This window comes from Equus caballus, chromosome 1 (genome assembly GCF_041296265.1).
Source record: "Equus caballus isolate H_3958 breed thoroughbred chromosome 1, TB-T2T, whole genome shotgun sequence".
Lineage (NCBI taxonomy): Eukaryota > Metazoa > Chordata > Mammalia > Perissodactyla > Equidae > Equus > Equus caballus.
In genome coordinates this window covers 30,326,824-30,345,211 of record NC_091684.1, presented here as the reverse complement: position 1 = coordinate 30,345,211, position 18,388 = coordinate 30,326,824, and the positions used below count along the sequence as shown (strand labels likewise).

The window sequence follows — 18,388 nt, the reverse complement described above, 5'->3', positions numbered from 1 at the left end:
AGCTGGGGGTGAGGAGTCCCAGGGTACCTTGATCCAGGCAAAAAAGAGGTTGACGGCATTCATGTTGTTGTACTGTGTCTGCCAGAAGGCAAGGAACTCGAAGTCAGCATACATGTCTGGTTGTTGCAGGAGCTTCCCCATCAGCCGATTCACCTCGAGGGTTCGAAATATGTGGAAGCCCACAGCCACAATGGAGAGCTGTCATCACAGGGGTGATGGGGTGTCAGAGAAATCAAGGCGATCTCAAGGGAAGTTCAACAATGAGGTCCCAGGGGAAAGCTGGGGCGGGTAAGACAATGGGGAAACAAAATCCTTCCCTGCTGAGTTGTTGACTATCTCAGATTCAAATGGAACTGGATAGGATGATTGGGGAATGCCTTAAAGCCCAAAAGAGGGCTTTGAGGTCAGTGGTAAATATGTAGGTTGTAAGGGACCATAGAGAACTGGAGCCAGGTAATTTTCTTTCCCTCGCCACTTCCAGCCTTGGTAAGGAAATTAATGTGTCCTGTTAATAGGAAAGGGACACTGATGAAGAGGCAGAATATTTTAGCAGAAGAAAGGAGAAAGGGGAAGAGTTTCAAGGCGACAGGTCATAAAGATAAGAGACAGAAGAGGAACAGAATGTCAAGTTCATAAAGAAAAGAGCAGGACCTGGATTATAGGCCAGAGGGAGAGGGGCTTTGGGAGACAGGGTTTTCCCACGACTGAGCCAGGGGAACATAGCCTCTTACTTACGGAGCTGTTACACAGTGATTTGACCAGAAGTTGTAAGGAGGCCTTGGGACTCAAAAAGGAATAACGTGGAGCCCCTATCAGTATGGATCCCCCTCCTCCTCCCCAAATATCTGAAGTCCAAGATATCTGTCCCTCACCAAGATGACCACCAGGTCCAGAATGTTCCAGATGCTGCTGAGGTAGTGAATCCGGTGGATGTGGAGCTCCAGGATCTCCTCCACCACATAGTAGAAGATGAAGATGCAGAAGATGATCTCACAGCCAATGATAAAGAAGTCCCAGTTGCTGACATAGCGGATCAGCTTAACTGTGCGGATTTGCCAGGATGGGATGGCACCTCCTGTAGCTGGAAACTCCACCACCAGTCTGTGGGAGGAGGGAGAGATATCTGGTGGGGTTAGGCTGGAACAATTCCTCCCATTCCCTCCCCTCCCCACCCCCACCATTGGGTACGAGTTTAGGGAAGTCTCAAGCAGAGGAGAAGGGAACTAGGAACCATGGATGGAGGGATGCAGTAAAGAAAGGAGACCCAGGGAGCAAAATGGTGGGGTGAGCTGACCCAGGACTCTCTCCCCTCCAAACTACAACAAAGGACTGAAAAAAACCTGAATTTCAGCTAATAAACCTAATGCCAGGACGTCAGAGACCTACAGTATCCAAAAGACGGAGGATGGAGACCCTGCTGCCGGCCTCGAAGGGGCTGGAACGGGGTAGGAGAGAACTTCACTCCCTCCCCTAGAGTCTGGGATCGCTGCCGCGGGTGCAGGAAGGAGCAGGGGAGGGGCCGCACAACCGGGGGATGGTCCAGGACTCCTGCCGCCGGTGTAGTGGAAACCCACTGACAGGGGAAAGCGTCCGTGCATGAGGACGCCATAAACCCAGGGCCCCAGGAGACCAGAGAACAGAACTGATCCGAATCCAGATCGGCACATAAGAAAAACAGCCCCTCCCCCAGGCAAACCGCGCTGGGCACCGCCATCTTGCCCAAAGGGGGAGAGCTCAGAACACATGGCTCTTGACCCCCATCTAGTGGCGACAGGCTGTAACTGCAACCGAATCCTACCATTATGTGAAAAAACTGCTCCTCTACCATCCACCAATTTATAAAAGCTCCAGACCAGAAGGAAAACAATAAAAACACAGAATTAAGTCCTGAGGACTTGGAAATAGGTCAACTAAGTGAAAATGAGTTCAGAGTAGCTATAATCAAAAAACTCAATGAGGTAGAGAGAAAGATAGAGAAGCAAGCCAACAAGTTCTGGAGTTACTTCACAAAAGAGATTGAAGTTATAAAGAAGAATCAAGGGGGCTGGTCCTGTGGCCGAGTGGTTAAGTTCGCACGCTCCGCTGCAGGCGGCCCAGTGTTTTGTTGGTTCGAATCCTGGGCACGGACATGGCACTGCTCATCAAACCACGCTGAGGCAGCCTCCCCCATGCCACAACTAGAAGGACCCCCAACAAAGAATATACAACTATGTACCAGGAGGCTTTGGGGAGAAAACGGAAAAAAATAAAATCTTAAAAAATAAATAAATAAATAAATAAATAAAAGAAAAATCAAACAGAATTACTAGAGATGAAAAACACAATGGACCAGATAAAACAGAAGACGGATTCCCTGAATGCCCATGTTGACACCATGGAGGAGAAAATTAGCATAATCGAAGATAGACGGGCTGAATGGCTCCAGACAGAGGAAGAAAGAGAACTAAGAGTTAAAAAAAATGAGGAAAATCTCTGAGAGATAGCAGATTCAATGAGGAGAAAGAATTTAAGGATCATAGGAATTCCCGAGAACGTGGAAAAGGAAAATGGAGCAGAAAGTGTGCTTAATGAAATTATAGAAGAGAAATTCCCAAATCTAGGGATCGACGGAGAAATGTGTGTAGAGGAAGCTTTCAGATCTCCTAGATTTGTCAATGTAAAAAGACCTACTGCAAGGCATATAGTAGTAGAAATGGCAAAAATGAAAGACAAAGAAAGAATACTCAGGGCAGCAAGACAGAAGAAAATAACCTACAAAGGAACTCCTATCAGACTTTCAGCGGATTTCTTTACAGAAACCTTACAAGCTAGGACAGAATGGAGTGACATATTCAAAACTTTGAAAGATAAAAATCTTCAGCCAAGAATACTCTATCCAGCAAGAATTTCCTTCAGATATGAGGGAGAAATTAAATCTTTTCCAGACAAACAAAAGTTAAGGGAATTTGTAACCAAAAGTCCTCCACTACAAGAAATCCTCAAGAAGGCTCTCAAACCTGAAAAAAGAAAAAAGGGAGAAAGGGGTCACAAACCACAGAGTAGGGAGACAGATAAATAGAACCAGAATAGGATAGCAAATATTCAACTATAGCATTAGGATAAAGGTAAGGAAACTACCAAAGCAAAGACTATCTTATCACTCTAACTACAAACTCATAACACGAGTTGGAATAAGAAATGAAAATAATAATTTAGGAAGGGAAGAGCAAAGTGACTAAATCAGTCTAGGCCAAGTGAGTAAGAGACCACCAGAGAATAGACTATATTGTACATGAGATTCTAAATACAAACTTCAGGGTAGCCACTAAACTAAAAAACAGAATAGAGCCAAAAAACATAAATACGGAAAAATCTAAGAAACCCACCATAAGAAATTGCAGTATTAAATGGGTAGGCTAAAGCACACAGGAAGAGAAACGCAGGAAAACCAGATAACGAGCAACAGATTGACAGCATTAAGTCCACATGCATCAATAATCACTCTCAGTGTAAACGGATTGAACTCTCCAGTAAAAAGACACAGAGTGGCAAAATGGATTAAAGAACAAGATCCAACAATTTGTTGCCTCCAGGAAACACACCTCAGCCCCAAGGACAAACACAGGCTGAGAGTGAAGGGGTGGAGGACAATACTTCAAACTAATAGCAAGAAAACAACAGCAGGTGTTGCAGTTCTTATATCAGACAAAGCGGATTTCAAAATAAGACAGATAAAGAGAGACACAGAGGGACAATATATAATGATCGAAGGGACACTTCACCAAGAAGAAATAACGCTTATAAATATCTATGCACCCAACATAGGAGCACCAAGGTTCATAAAGCAACTATTAACAGACCTAAAGGAAGATGTTAAAAACAACACAATAATAGTAGGAGACCTCAACACCCCACTCATATCAATGGACAGATCATCCAGACAGAAAATCAACAAGGAAATAGTGGAGCTGAATGAAAAACTAAAACAATTGGACTTAATAGATATATCACTTCATCCTAAAACAGCAGAATACACATTCTTCTCAAGTGCACATGGAACATTTTCAAGGATAGACCATATGTTGGGAAATAAGGCAAGCCTCTACAAATTTAAAAAAATTGAAATAATAACAAGCATCTTCTCCAATCATAATGCTATAAGGCTAGAAATTAATTACAAGAAAAAAGCTGAGAAAGGCACAAAGATGGGGAGACTAAACAATACACTACTGAACAAGCAATGCATCATTGAAGAAATTAAAGAAGAAATTAAAAAATACCTGGAAACAAATGAAAATGATAACATGCCATACCAACTCATATGGGATACAGCAAAAGCTGTATTAAGAGGAAAATTCATCACAATACAGGCACATCTTAACAAACAAGAAAAATCCCAAATAAGCAATCTTAAACTACACCTAACTGGACTGGAGAAAGAAGAACAAATAAAGCCCAAAGTCAGCAGAAGGAGAGAAATAATAAAAATCAGAGAGGAAATAAATACTATTGAAATGAAAAAGGCAGTAGAAAGGATCAATTAAACAAAGAGCTGGTTCTTTGAGAAGATAAATAAAATTGACAAACCCCTAGCCAGACTTACAAAGAAAAAAAAGGGAGTAAGCTCAAATAAACAAAATCAGAACTGAAAGAGGAGAAATAACAACAGACTCTACAGAAATACAATGGATTATAAGAGAATGCTACAAAAAAGTCTATGCTAACAGAATGGATAACCTAGAGGAAATGGATAAATTCTTGGACTCCCACAATCTCCCAAAGCTCACTCAAGAAGAAGCAGAGAATTTGAACAGACCGATCACAAGGAAAGAGATTGAAACAGCAATCAAAAACATCCCAAAGAATAAAACCCCAGGATCACATGGCTTCCCTGGGGAATTCTACCAAACTTTCAGAGAGGATTTAATACCTATCCTTTTCAAGCTATTCCAAAAAATTAGGGAGGATGGAACACTTCCTAACACATTCTATGAGGCCAACATCACACTGATACCAAAACCTGACAAGGACACCACGAAAAAGAGAACTACAGGCCAATATCACTGATGAACATAGATGCAAAAATTCTAAACAAAATTTTGGCAACCAGAATTCAGCAATTCATTAAAAGGATCATACATCATGATCAGGTGGGATTCATACCAGGGATACAGGGATGGTTCAACATCCGCAAATCAATCAATGTGATACACCACATCAACAAACAGAGGAATAAAAACCACATGATCATCTCAATAGATGCAGAGAAGGCATTTGACAAAATCCAACAGCCATTTATGATAAAAACTCTGAACAAAATGGGCATAGAAGGGAAATACCTCAACATAATAAAGGCCATATATGACAAACCCACACCCAACATCATCCTCAATGGGCAAAAACTGAGGGCCATCCCCCTGAAAACAGGAATGAGACAAGGATGCCCTCTATCCCACTCTTATTTAGCATAGTACTGGAGTTCCTGGCCAGAGTAATCAGGCAAGAAAAAGGAATCCAAATAGGGAGGGAAGAAGTGAAACTCTCGCTGTTTGCAGATGACATGATCTTATATATAGAAAACCCCAAAGAATCCATTGGAAAACTGTTAGAAGTAATCAACAACTACAGCAAAGTTGCAGGGTACAAAATCAATTTGCATAAATCAGTAGCATTTCTATATTCTAATAACGAACTAACAGAAAAAGAACTCAAGAACACAATACCATTCACAATCGCAACAAAAAGAATAAAATACCTTGGGGTAAATTTAACCAAGGAAGTGAAGGACCTATATAATGAAAATTACAAGGCCTTTCTGAGAGAATTGGATGACGACATAAGGAGATGGAAAGACATTCCATGTACCTGGATTGGAAGAATAAACATAGTTAAAATGCCCATTCTGCCTAAAGCAATCTACAGATTCAACGCTATCCCAATCAGAATCCCAATGACATTCTTTACAGAATTAGAACAAAGAATCCTAAAATTCACATGGGGCAACAAAAGACCCCGAATTTCTAAAGCAATCCTGAGAAAAAAGAACAAAACAGGAGGCATCACAATCCCTGACTTCAAAACATACTACAAGGCTACAGTAATCAAAACAGCATGGCACTGGTACAAAAACAGGTGCACAGATCAATGGAACAGAGTTGAAAGCCCAGAAATAAAACCACACATCTATGGACAGCTTATCTTTGACAAAGGAGCTGAGAGCATACAATGGAGAAAAAGTCTTTTCAACAAATGGTGCTGGGAAAACTGGAAAGCCATATGTAAAAGAATGAAAATTGACCATTCTTTTTCACCATTCACCAAAATAAACTCAAAATGGATCAAAGACCTAAAGGTGAGACCTGAAACCATAAGGCTTCTAGAAGAAAACGTAGGCAGTACACTCTTTGACTTCAGTATTAAAAGGATCTTTTCAGATACCATGTCTTCTCAGAGAAGGAAACAATTGAAAGAATAAACAAATGGGACTTTATCAGACTAAAGAGCTTCTTCAAGGCAAATGAAAACAGGATTGAAACAAAAAAAACCCCACTAACTGGGAAAAAATATTTGCAAGTCATATATCTGACAAAGGCTTAATATCCATAATATATAAAGAACTCTCACAGCTCAACAACAAAAAATCCAACAACCCGATAAAAAAATGGGCTGGAGAGCCAAGATGGCGCCATAAGTAGTCCTCTTTGTCTCTCCCCCTTCGAGTCTACAATTATTTGGACACTCATCACTTACCAAAGGATATCCAGATAGCATCTCAGGACTTCTGAGAGACCCACACAACTATACATCGGAAGGCGGACGGACTTCCCTCCGGGAGGAGGTGGAGATAGGTGAAAACTCTCCGACCCCGACCAAACAGCCTAGTACCTGCAAGCGGCTTTCTTCCAACGGACGCTCCCAGAAGATCAACACACACCTAGGGCAGGAGCAAGCACACACCAGAGGAGCGACGGTGGAAACAGGTGACCAGAACCCTACCTAAACCCCCCGCAATTACTCCTAAACGCAGAGGGAAACTCTAGAGTTACACACTTGAGCCCGCGGGGAGAGTCTCGCCCCGCCATTGGCGGGGAGATCCCACCTGGTGTCCACGGCACCCGGAGGGTCCCAGAGAGAATCACAGAGGGCCTGGCGGCCCCCCAGCGGCCACTGCCTGCATGGCTGGGCAAGGGATTGCCGGAGATCTCGGAGAGGACTGGGGCTGGTTGAAGCTCCAGAGGCCGGCTCTGCGGCCCGGAGGGGAAGCTCCAGAGTTCCGCCTGGGCAGCAGACAAAACTCTCTGTCTGCCATTAGCGGAGGGGCCACAACCAGCATTCACAACTCCAGGAAAGTCCCGGAGAGAATCCCAGAGGGCGAGGCGACCCCCAGCTGCCATTGCCCACCCTGTGGGGCAAGGTATTGCCCGAGATCTCAGAGAGGACTGGGGCTGGTTGGAGCTCCAGAGGCCGGCTCCACAGCCTGGGGGGGAAGCTCCAGAGTTCCGCCTGGGCAGCAGACAAAACTCTCTGTCTGTCATTAGCAGAGGGGCCACGCCCAGCATCCACAACACCGGGAGGGTCCCGGAGAGAAGAATATCAGGCAGGGCAGCAGCTGACCAGCTACCACTGAAATCAGGATCTCTGGCTATCCCCCAGTCAGGGCAAAGGGCTCCCCAAGTTCCTGGGGAACAGGACTGGGGCTGGGTGGAGTTCCAGCGACCCGGCTCCGTAGCCTAGGGGGAAACCCTACAGGCTCACAGCAGCCTCAGCAAAAGCCTCTGCACAGCACTAGTAGAGAGCACCCATCAGGCAGCCACAAGGCTGGAAGACCCTGGGACAAAAGTAGCATAGCTATGTGAGCTAACCACAGACTGTAGAAGATGCCAGTAGCTCTGCTGCAACCTATAGTGGACAAGTGAGATTTTGTGAGTGCCAACAGTGACGGAGCAGCAAATATAAATGATCCTACCCCTGGCTGCTGGAAAAGCCCACAACACCGTTGCAGACCCCAAGGAGGGAGCACGTCTAGGTGGGCTGCAACAGTAGGCACCAGCAGCCTGAAGCCCCCCCATGATGGCCCCCACGGCAGAAGAGGGAATCCAAAGGACCACTGTGACTACGAGGAGGGGCCCAGGCCCAGTTAGCAACTGCGGATAGGGTTCCTGGTTGGTGCAGTATAAACAGCTGCTCCCCCACCACACCAGCAGAAACAAGTGGAAGGAGAAACTAATCTCTATCTCTATGCAGAGGCACAAATCTACAACATCAAGCAATATGAAAAAATACATTAAATCTCCAGAACAGAAGGAAAACAACAAATACACAGACAACAATCCCAAAGAAAATGAAATATATAACCTAAATGATGATGACTTCAAAACAGCCATCATTAAAATACTCAATGAGTTAAGAGAGAATTCAGATAGACAACTCAACGAGTTCAGGAGCTATGTCACAAAAGAGTTTGATACAATAAAGAAGAACCAAACAGAAATACTGGAAATGAAGAACACAATAGAGGAGATTAAGAAAAATCTAGATGCACTGAACAGTAGGGCCGATAATATGCAGGAAAGAATTAGCAATTTGGAAGATGGGAATATAGAAATGCTGCAGGCAGAGGAGGAGAGAGAAGTAAGACTAAAAAGAAATGAAGAAACTCTCCGAGAATTATCAGACACAACTAGGAGATGCAATGTAAGGATTATAGGTTTACCAGAGGGAGAAGAGAAGGAGAAAGGGGCAGAAAGCCTGTTCAAAGAAATAATGGCTGAGAACTTCCCAAATCTGGTGAGAGAGATGGATCTTCAGGTGACAGAAGCCAACAGATCTCCAAACTTTATCAATGCAAGAAGACCAACTCCACGGCATATAGTAGTGAAGCTAGCAAAAGTCAACGACAAGGAGAAAATACTAAGGACAGCCAGGCAAAAGAAACTAACCTACAAAGGAACCCCCATCAGGCTATCAGCAGATTTCTCAGCAGAAACTTTACAGGCTAGAAGAGAGTGGAATGATATATTCAAAAATCTGAAGGACAAAAACCTACAGCCGAGAATTCTCTACCCAGTGAAAATATCCTTCAAATACGATGGAGAAATAAAAACTTTCCCAGATAAACAAAAATTAAGGGAGTTCACTGCCACAAAACCTCCTCTTCAGGAAATCCTCAGGAAAACCCTCATTCCTGAAAAATCAAAAAAAGGAAAGGGGCTACAAAACCAAGAGCAGAGGAGATAAGTAGAAGGACAACACCCGAGAGTAGCAGCTCTTCATCAGATTAAACCATGGGACAAAAAACAAAGGAAATTGAAGAAAACCGGAAAATAAAAAATGGGCTGGAGACATGAACAGACATTTCTCCAAAGAAGATATACTGATGGCCAATAGGCACATGAAAAGATGCTCATCATCGCTGATCATCAGGGAAACGCAAATCAAAACTACACTAAGATATCACTTTACACGCATTAGAATGACAAAAATATCTAAAACTAATAGTAACAAATGTTGGAGAGGTTGCGGAGAAAAAGGAACCCTCATACACTGCTGGTGGGAATGCAAACTGGTGCAGCCACTATGGAAAACAGTATGGAGATTCCTCAAAAAATTACAAATAGAACTACCATACGATCCAGCCATCCCACTACTGGGTATTTATCCAAAGAGCTTGACGTCAGCAATCCCAAAAGTCCTATGCACCCCAATGTTCATTGCAGCATTATTTACAATAGCCAAGACATGGAAGCAACCTAAGTGCCCATCAACAGACAAATGGATAAAGAAGATGTGGTACATATATACAATGGAATACTACTCAGCTGCAAAACAGAACAAAATCATTCCATTTGCAGTAACATGGATGGACCTTGAAGGAATTATGTTAAGTGAAATAAGCCAGTTAGAGAAGGATAATCTCTGTATGACTACACTCATATGAGGAATTTAAAAATGTGGACAAAGAGAACAGATTAGTGGCTACCAGGGGAAAGGTGGGGTCGGGGGTGGGCACAAAGGGTGAAGTGGTGCACCTGCAACACGAATGACAAACATTAATGTACAGCTGAAATTTCACAAGATTGTAACCTATCATTAACTCAATATAAAAAAAAAAAAAGAAAGGAGACCCACCTCAAAATACAGAAAAGATTGATGTTAGCATTGTAGACGGAGAAGTCAATGAAGACCACCCGAGTGCCCCTGTCTAGCCACAGGCCCTCCTGAAGGTCCCGGAGTGCCTCTGCACTGGCCTGTCGGGATCCCGGAAGGTCCAGGTAGTAGCCACCTCCACCGTAGCTTGTGAGCCGGCCCCAGTGAGAGGAGCCCCCCAGCTCATCCTCTGAGTGGTATGTCCACCTGCCATGGAAGAAGCCATCTGAGCAGAGAGGTCTGAGTCAACCCAAAAGCTGATCTCCCAAGGCAATGGCAACACTTTCTGATTGTCTGGACTTTACAGTTTCACATATATTATATATATATGTATCACACATAATATACATTTCACATATATTGTCCTGTTTGATACTACTAACTGTTTGAGAAGAGAGAGTAAATATTATCCACATTTTGCCGATGAGGAAACTAAGATTTAGCTGTCTGAGATAATCCAGCTAGTTAGTGGCAGAACTGAAACTCAAATGTCAATCTCCTAATTTTTCATGATGTCACCCAAGACTATGGATGAGAAACCCAAGCCTCACTTTTATTTTATTTTATTTTATTTTATTTTATTTTATTTTATTTTTGCTGAGGAAGATTTGCCCTGAGCTAGCATCTATTGCCAATCTTCCTCTTTTTGCTTAAGGAAGATTCTCCCTGAGCTAACGTCTGTGACAATCTTTCTTTATTTTGTATGTGGGTCACTGCCACAGCATGGCTGCTGAGGTGTGGTATAGGTCCACGCCCAGGAACTGAATCCAGGCCGTGGAAGTGGAGCATGCCAAACTTAACCACTAGGCCATGGGGACAGCCCCCCAAGCCCCACTTTTGACCCCAGCCTGAGTAGTCCCCATAAGGGAAGCACTTGACTCATACAATCCAGAAAAGACCCTTTCTGCTCTTGTGGTCGTGCATCTGGCCGCTATAACCCCTTGATTCTCTGTTCTGACCATACACTTTCCTCCCTGGACGCTTATTTCCTGTCCTCTCCACCCTTTTTCTCTTTCTTCCCTAATTTCTCATCCATCCTTGACCCTTGCTCCTTCCCAAGTCAGTTCCAAGGGTCAGGCTCTTCCAACCATGACTCATGTGTCAGTGTTAATGCTTCTTCCATTCTCCATACTCCTGAGGGACTTCTGGGCAAGAAAGAATGCTTTCTCTGGCAGGACTACCTCCAGAGTAGGGCAAATGTGCCTCTGACCTATGTGTGGAAATAAGTCCAGAGGCTATGGCTCTGTACCTTCTCTGCTCCTGAGTGATCCTGACCAAGATCTCCAAACAGTCATAGATAAGACTCAGAGAGATGTCCCCACCCAACCTCCTAAGTACATCTACAGCTCTTTAAGGCTCAGTGGAAGTGGTTCCCAAACATTGGGATGATGTCAGGCTTGGGGGTGCAAGCCCTGTGACATTGCTCAGGGGACTCACTCACGCTGTGCCATTGAGGAGCCCAAAGGGGAGCTGCTCTTCCTTTTCTGGAGAGTAGACGTCATAGCAGTTCATAATGTCATCGCGGAAGTCCTCATGCACCGTGCAGGAGTCATTGCGGACCCTCAGCTGCCGCAGCCTCGGAACCCCCAGTAGCAGGTTCTCATAGTAGATGAAGGAGTGGGAGCCATGGCCTAGGCTCTGGTTGTTGTACCATTTGGTCCAATACAAACCATCCAGTAGTGGGCCCTGGGCAAACTGGACCACGAGCTGGGTTGAGCCTGACCCAGCCTGATCCTGACCCTTATCTTTAGAATGATCTTTGCCCTCACTCCCTGACCACCCCCCAGCCTAACTCCAGTCTGTTTCTTTTGGATTCCTCAGATGACCCATGAACATTGACCTGATCTTGATCTTGACCGCTTTATTTAAAATACATTTTGAAGTTCAGCCTTAACTCTGACTCCCAATACTAGTCTAACTACTGGCTTGACTCCCTGATCAAAATCCTGATCCTTCAACTTCCTCCACTTGAACTCTAGCCTGACCCATTAGTTTTTGCTGGACCCTTTGATTCAGCCTGATCCAAGACTGAACTTGTCTCTGGATATGGCCTGATCCGCTGTCTGACATCGCTGAACCCTGGCCTGTGGCTTCAGGCCATTGAGGAGAGGGGAGGGGTTGAGGAGATCTGATACTCACATCCCAGAAGTCCGCCATGCTGTTGATGGACTGGAAGGAGACTCCGGTGTCTGATGGAGTATGTAAGAAGAGCTCAGACATCACTTTGGTGTAGTAATAGGCACTGGAGCTTGTCATTCCATAGGTCACTAGAAACCAACCCAAGAGGCTGTGTCCTGTTCACAGTTCCCATCTCCATTCTCCAGAGGAGACAGGAAAGCCCACTGCCCTAGGGCCAGAGATGCTACCTAGATGAGAGTCCATTAGACCTACCCCCTAGAGTTTGCTGGGGGGGCTGATGGTGGTATTGGGGAATCTAGGAATTGTGGCTACAAGGTCTCCTCTCCTCCCGACTCACCTTGGAAAGACTGAACTCCACTCAGTAATTGTCTCTTGACATTCTCATTCTGAAAATTCACTTTCTTCTCCTGAACCAGCTTAACTTCTTAGTTCTTATTCCCCAGAGGCAAGAAATACCTGCCTTCTGCATCAGGAAGTGCTACCTTTTATTTGTCCTATGTTTATGCCTTTGGGAAAATGCCTCCAAATTCTAGAGTGCTCCAAGGCCCTGGCCAAACAACTTACAATGGAGATGTGATCTCTTGGACCCTGGAGTCAGTGACTCTGCAGCCACGGGTATAGGAGGGAGGTGTAGTATCTCTGGCCCTGGTGCTTCTTGATGGGCACTATTGTCTCCTGAGAGAGGAACTCATAGCATCTCCAGATGAAAAAAGATGTGGCCTTTGCCCTGAAGAACTAGATCTCTGTCAACCACTCTAACACACACAGCTGGTCTAAAGTAGGGCTGTCAAGGGAAGCTATACGTTTTCTGGTTAAAAGGCAGAATCTGAGGAGTATAAGCCATTTATTTTGTAGATTATCCCTCAATTTAGATTTCCCTGATGTTTTCTTGTTTTAAATTCAGATTATGCACTTTGGCAAGGAATATCAAAGATGTGATGTGTGTCCTTTTCAGGACATCCTATCAGGAGGCACATACTGTCTAATCGCATCATTACTCGTGATGTTAACTTTGATTTCTTATTAAAGTGGTGTCTTCTAGCTTTCTTCGATGTAAAATTATTGTTTTTCTCTTTGTAATTAATATGTATTTTGTGGGGAGATACTTTGAAGCTATGTAAATATCCTCTTACTCATCAAACTTTCACCTACTAGTTTTAGCATCCATTGATGACTTTTGCCTGATTATTACTATTATGGTTATCAAACGGTTGTTTTTCTCATTGCATTATTTCTTCTGCATTTATTAGTTGACCTTCTCTTCTGAAAGAGCTCCCCCTTTTTTCTCATTTATTTATTAATTTATGTGTATCAGTATGAACTCATGAATTCTTGGTTTTTTCTATAGGTTATAACTTGTTAATATTATGATTTATTTTGCTACTCAAAATTTTTGCCAGTTCATGAAAAACAAACAAAGATTAAAGAAGTGTTCCAGATTAAAAGAGACTAAAGAAACATGAAAACTCAATGCAATCTGTGCAGTTAGTTAGGATTGAATCCTGGACTATAATTTCTTTCTTTTGCTGTAAAGGTTTTCAGTGGAATAATTGGTGAAACTGCAATAAGTTCTGTTTGTTCTACCAGATCCCAATGATAGTTTCCTGACTTTGATAAGAGTCCTTGTCCTTGTTTTTAGAAAATACACGTTAAACTGTTTAAGAGTAAAGGGGCATGATGTCGACAATTTCCTCTCGAACAGTAGTGTGTGTGTGTGGAGAGAGAGGGAGAGAATGATAAAGGAAAAAAGCAAGCATGGCAAAATGTTCATATTTGGGAAATCTGAGTAAAATGTATATAAGAATTATTTGCATCATTCTTGCAACTTTTCTGTAAGTCTGTAATTACATCAAAAACGTTTAAGTAGGATTTGTCTACCTCTTCTGAGAAATTCCCTTTAAGAATTTTCATTTTCAGGGACCAGCCCCATGGCCTAGTGGTGAAGTTCATGTGCTCCACTTTGGCAGCTCAGGGTTTGCAAGTTTGGATCCTGGGTACGGACCCAGCACCACTCATCAAGCCATGCTGGGGTGGCGTTCCCACATAGAAGAATTAGAATGATTTACAACTAGGGTAGACAACTATGTGCTGGGGATTTGGGGGGGGAAAAGGAAGATTGGCAACAGATGTTAGCTCAGGGCCAATCTTTCTCACCAAAAAGCATTAAAAAAATTTTTTTTCATTTTCATGTCTTGGGCCATATTTTCTCCCACCACCCATCTGGAAAGGGAATGGCTTGGGGTAGAGTAGAGCACATCCACGGTCTTAGAGGAAAGAGGGGTCAATGAGTGGTCCCATATTAGGCATAAGCAACATCATGCTTTTCCAGGAGGGAAGTCAGCAAAGAAGGAAGCATATTACTTTACATTTCCCCATTCCACTCTCTTAAGTCCAAGAAATGACTTTACTTCTCTCTAACTCAAATCTGTAATTACCTATCCTTAGTCTGGAGATCTCAGGTTCAACTTTTCTAGATCTGGAAAATGGGCTAGAAATCAAACTTTTCTCTGCTGAGAGCCTATCACACAGTTAGAACTGATAGCCAGTGAGCTGAACTTTTCTTAATCACAGGCTGACTAAATTGTTACAACTTCTGAATGGCCACTAGGTGGTACTTGTTGCTATAGCTTTCTCTCTTCTCCAATTCTAAATTGCTGTCCAGAATTACCATTGCTCTGAACTGGTTGGCAACCCTTTATGGAGGCATAACATCTCTGATTATTTTCCAAGACAGTAAGGACTATGTATTCTGAGAAATGGCTTCACCTGTTCAAATGCCTGCTGACACTCAGAAATTCAGTATTCACTGTTCTTTGTAACTTTTTAATTGAAGTACATACATACAGAAAAACCAAGGAGCCACCTTAAAAACCTTCTAAATTAGGGTCTAAAGCTGGTTTAGTACCTATTTAATACCTTCTCTAGATCCAAATACCCTCTCTTCCTTTTTAATTCTTACTTCTGCAAATTTTATACTTTGTCTCATGAGATGAAGGGTGCTTTCCTCCGCCACTCTATGAAAATCAACTATATCTCATATCCCAAAATGATTCTTAGTAGACCATATTATCAGTCCATCAACCTGATTATTCTAAAGACAAATTTTATATTCATTAAGTAAACATTACTCAAAGGCTATTATGTGCAAAACACCTTCCTAGGTGTCATTGGTTTCTATTCTCAAAAACTTCTATTGAGGAAGAGATGTCCCAGAATAGACGTATTGTTGTAGAATGAGCATGGGCTTTGGAGCCAGACTGACCTAGCTTCAAATCCCAGCTCTGCCACTTACAGTGTAGACTTGGGCTCTGAGTCTCTGATTTCTCATCTGTTAAGTGGAAAATACAATACCTTTCTTGTAATATTGTGAAGATTAAAGATGATGTCTTTATGATGCATTGAAAACAGTAGGTGCTCAACAAGTAGTTCTAGTCACCCACTGTATGCTCCTCAGGGGACAGGGACTGTGTTTTATTCATTTAGCATAGTGCCTGGTATTTAATAGGTTCTCACTGAGCGTTTGTTGGGCTGAACCAAAAGTGGAAAAATAATAAACTGTAATACAGGGTAGAATGAAATAAGTGAATCATTTTCAAACTGAGTAAAGTGGTATGACTCCATAACAGCAATGTCATCAAAATAGTCAAGGACAACTTCTGCTTAGTAGATGTTGGAAAGAGGCTGGAACATTCTAGTCCAAAGAGGAGAACAACAAGTTTTTAATAGGTCTTGGGTAAGAGAAAAAACGCCAGTCCTTGGCTGGCCTAAGGAGCAAGCACAGTCGACCAGTAACCCTTACACAATGTGAGGGTAGAAATGGTGCTGGCAGACCTCAATCTCCCTAACAAGGCCTCTTTCCAGATCACCAGATGGGTATCAGGCTTGGAGGCTGCTGCAGTCTGAATCTAAAAGAGAGGCGGGGGAAACCCAGGATTCTAGATGAGGTGATGATTCCAGCTCCTGTGTCTCTCTCTTTTCATAAACCCACTGATATGCAAACTTCAGCATGCATCAGAATCACCTGGAAGGCTTGTTAAAACACGTTGTGGTAGGTCTAGATGAGGCTCAATAATTTGCATTTCTAATCAGTTCCCACGTACTGTGGTTGCTATTTGTCCTGGGACCACACTTAGAACCCTGCCTTGACCTGTTGCAATATAATCCCGCCTGTCTTTGATAAAGTTGTCAAGAAGGCAGGGGATTTCTCAGTGTCTATTTCAGTGATTCTCAAGATCAGGAGTGGGGAAGAAGGAATGATCTGTCTCCCAAGTGGGTCTCAGAACCTCCCTGGGATTGGGAGAGCTTTACAAACTATACAGACCTCTTAGAGCGCTCCTGCTCACCCCAGGGGAAAACCATTGAATTCATTGCCCTTGTGAACCACTGACAGTCTTGGAGGGGCTCACATCCCTCAGGTGTATTATGGTGGAAGAAGATTGAAAACAACTTGTTGGTCTTTCCTGGTGTCTTCCTCCCCTCATTTCACCCTATTAATTTCTTTTTAGGTATTAAGGATCACTGCTGGACTTTACCAGGAAGAATGGGAACACCTGGTTTAGAGATTTCTGAATGACAGAGACTCAGCATATCCATTCCACCATCAGCCTTCTCCATAGCAGGAGAAAGAAACGACCAGTGGAGCCATTTATTACCTCAGAACACCTATTATATGCCCTGTGCTAAGTGTTTGATATGCCAATTCCATTTAATCCTACAACCACCCTATTTGTTCAGTGCTATTATTAACCCTATTTTCCAGTCTCAGAGAGCTGAAGTAACTTGCCCAAGGTAAACAACTAACGGAGCCAGGATTCAAATGGAAATCTGTTGGCCTCCACAGTAAACTAATTCTGTTCAGCTCCAAGGACAGAACTATATCCAAGGGGTCGAAGTTACAGGAGGGAAAAGTTAAGCTCCATAAAAGGCAGAGCTTTCTACCCACTAGTGCTTTCACTTATGAAACGGATCATTTCACAAACATCCCTTTCACCTCTGAGAGTGTCAGCAGAGGTCTTCCAGCTGAGGATCACGTGGCAATCCAGCTCTGGGCAGTGGCTGGCCTTCCTTTAAGATCTAGTCAAGGCGTGAAAGTGCTCTGTGTGTTTCAAAAGGTACATTAGACCAGAGGATGTTTGGGAGCTGGAAGGAGCCAGAATTTGAGTCAGTATAGCAAATGTCAGGATGTCAGAAGTTCGTATCTTTTTGATGGAGTGAGGGCCTCATCCCAGGAAATTTTCAGACATGCGAATAATGACTACATAAGAATGTTCTGAAGGGGATTCAGAGACCAGGTGATGGCTTCACTGTCCAAAACAGAATATCTGATTTTTTTTCTCTTGGACGGAAATTAAGTTCTCCTTCACATACTATGCTATGCCTTTTAACCTTGTCCTCAGATCAAATTCACAGTTGCTGAATAATAACAACCACCACCATTACTGACACTTATTATTCACCAGGCTTTGCATACACTGTCTGCTATACTCCAGAAAAAACCTCGTAAAGTGGGAACTACCATCTTCATTTTATGCAAATAACTGAGATCCAGAATGTCATTAAATAACTTGTCCAAAGATCACATAGCAAGCAAGTAGAACTTGGATTTGAACTCAGATCTGCCGGAGTCCAAAGACCAGGGATTTGGCCGCCACTCTACATTATACCAATGATCGCTCTCCCACTCCAAATCCTTCTGATGAGGGACTCTGAGTCTCCTTCCAAAAATTAATCCAAATGATTAGGATTGTGCAAGTTTGTAAGGTGTCCTTATAAGAAAACTCTATTTGAAGAGGTTAACATCTGAGTTAGGAGGTGAAGTGCAAAAGCCCTTGATAAACTCAAAAGATCAGTGCCTTGAAAGCAGCTTCAGATTTCTTCATGCAGGTGTAAATGGGGAGTTGTATATAAATCTGTATCAAGAATTATATTCTGACATAGATGAGTCCCAAAGAAAGCAGAAATCACCTGCACAAAAATGTTACCTGGGTTATTTATAATACTGAAAAATTGCAGACAACCTAAATGTCCTACAGAGAGGCAAGGGTTAAGTAAATTATATCATTGAGTCATTTAATGGAGCATAATACAGCCGTTGAAATGGTAATAAAAACAGAACACAAAATTG

At 43.0% G+C, this 18,388-nt stretch overlaps 1 protein-coding gene and 1 long non-coding RNA gene across 3 annotated transcripts in view; one reads left to right on the top strand and one right to left on the bottom strand.

The window, feature by feature from the left end:
- Positions 1–18,388, bottom strand: part of PKD2L1 (polycystin 2 like 1, transient receptor potential cation channel) — a 43,449-nt gene that overhangs the window by 5,957 nt on the left and 19,104 nt on the right. For both annotated transcript variants that reach the window (XM_070222877.1, XM_070222884.1), the window contains exons 3-7: positions 12,265–12,392; positions 11,567–11,820; positions 10,108–10,332; positions 873–1,101; positions 28–198 (exon numbers count right to left, since the gene is read on the bottom strand). In XM_070222877.1, the coding sequence (XP_070078978.1) occupies positions 28–198; positions 873–1,101; positions 10,108–10,332; positions 11,567–11,820; positions 12,265–12,392 (1,007 nt within the window). The remainder of the gene's footprint in view (positions 1–27; positions 199–872; positions 1,102–10,107; positions 10,333–11,566; positions 11,821–12,264; positions 12,393–18,388) is intronic.
- LOC138915706 (uncharacterized) overlaps positions 1–18,388 on the top strand; it is a 25,319-nt gene extending 6,931 nt beyond the window's left edge. The window contains exon 3 of the long non-coding RNA XR_011421830.1: positions 16,770–18,388. This is a non-coding gene — a long non-coding RNA (uncharacterized lncRNA). The remainder of the gene's footprint in view (positions 1–16,769) is intronic.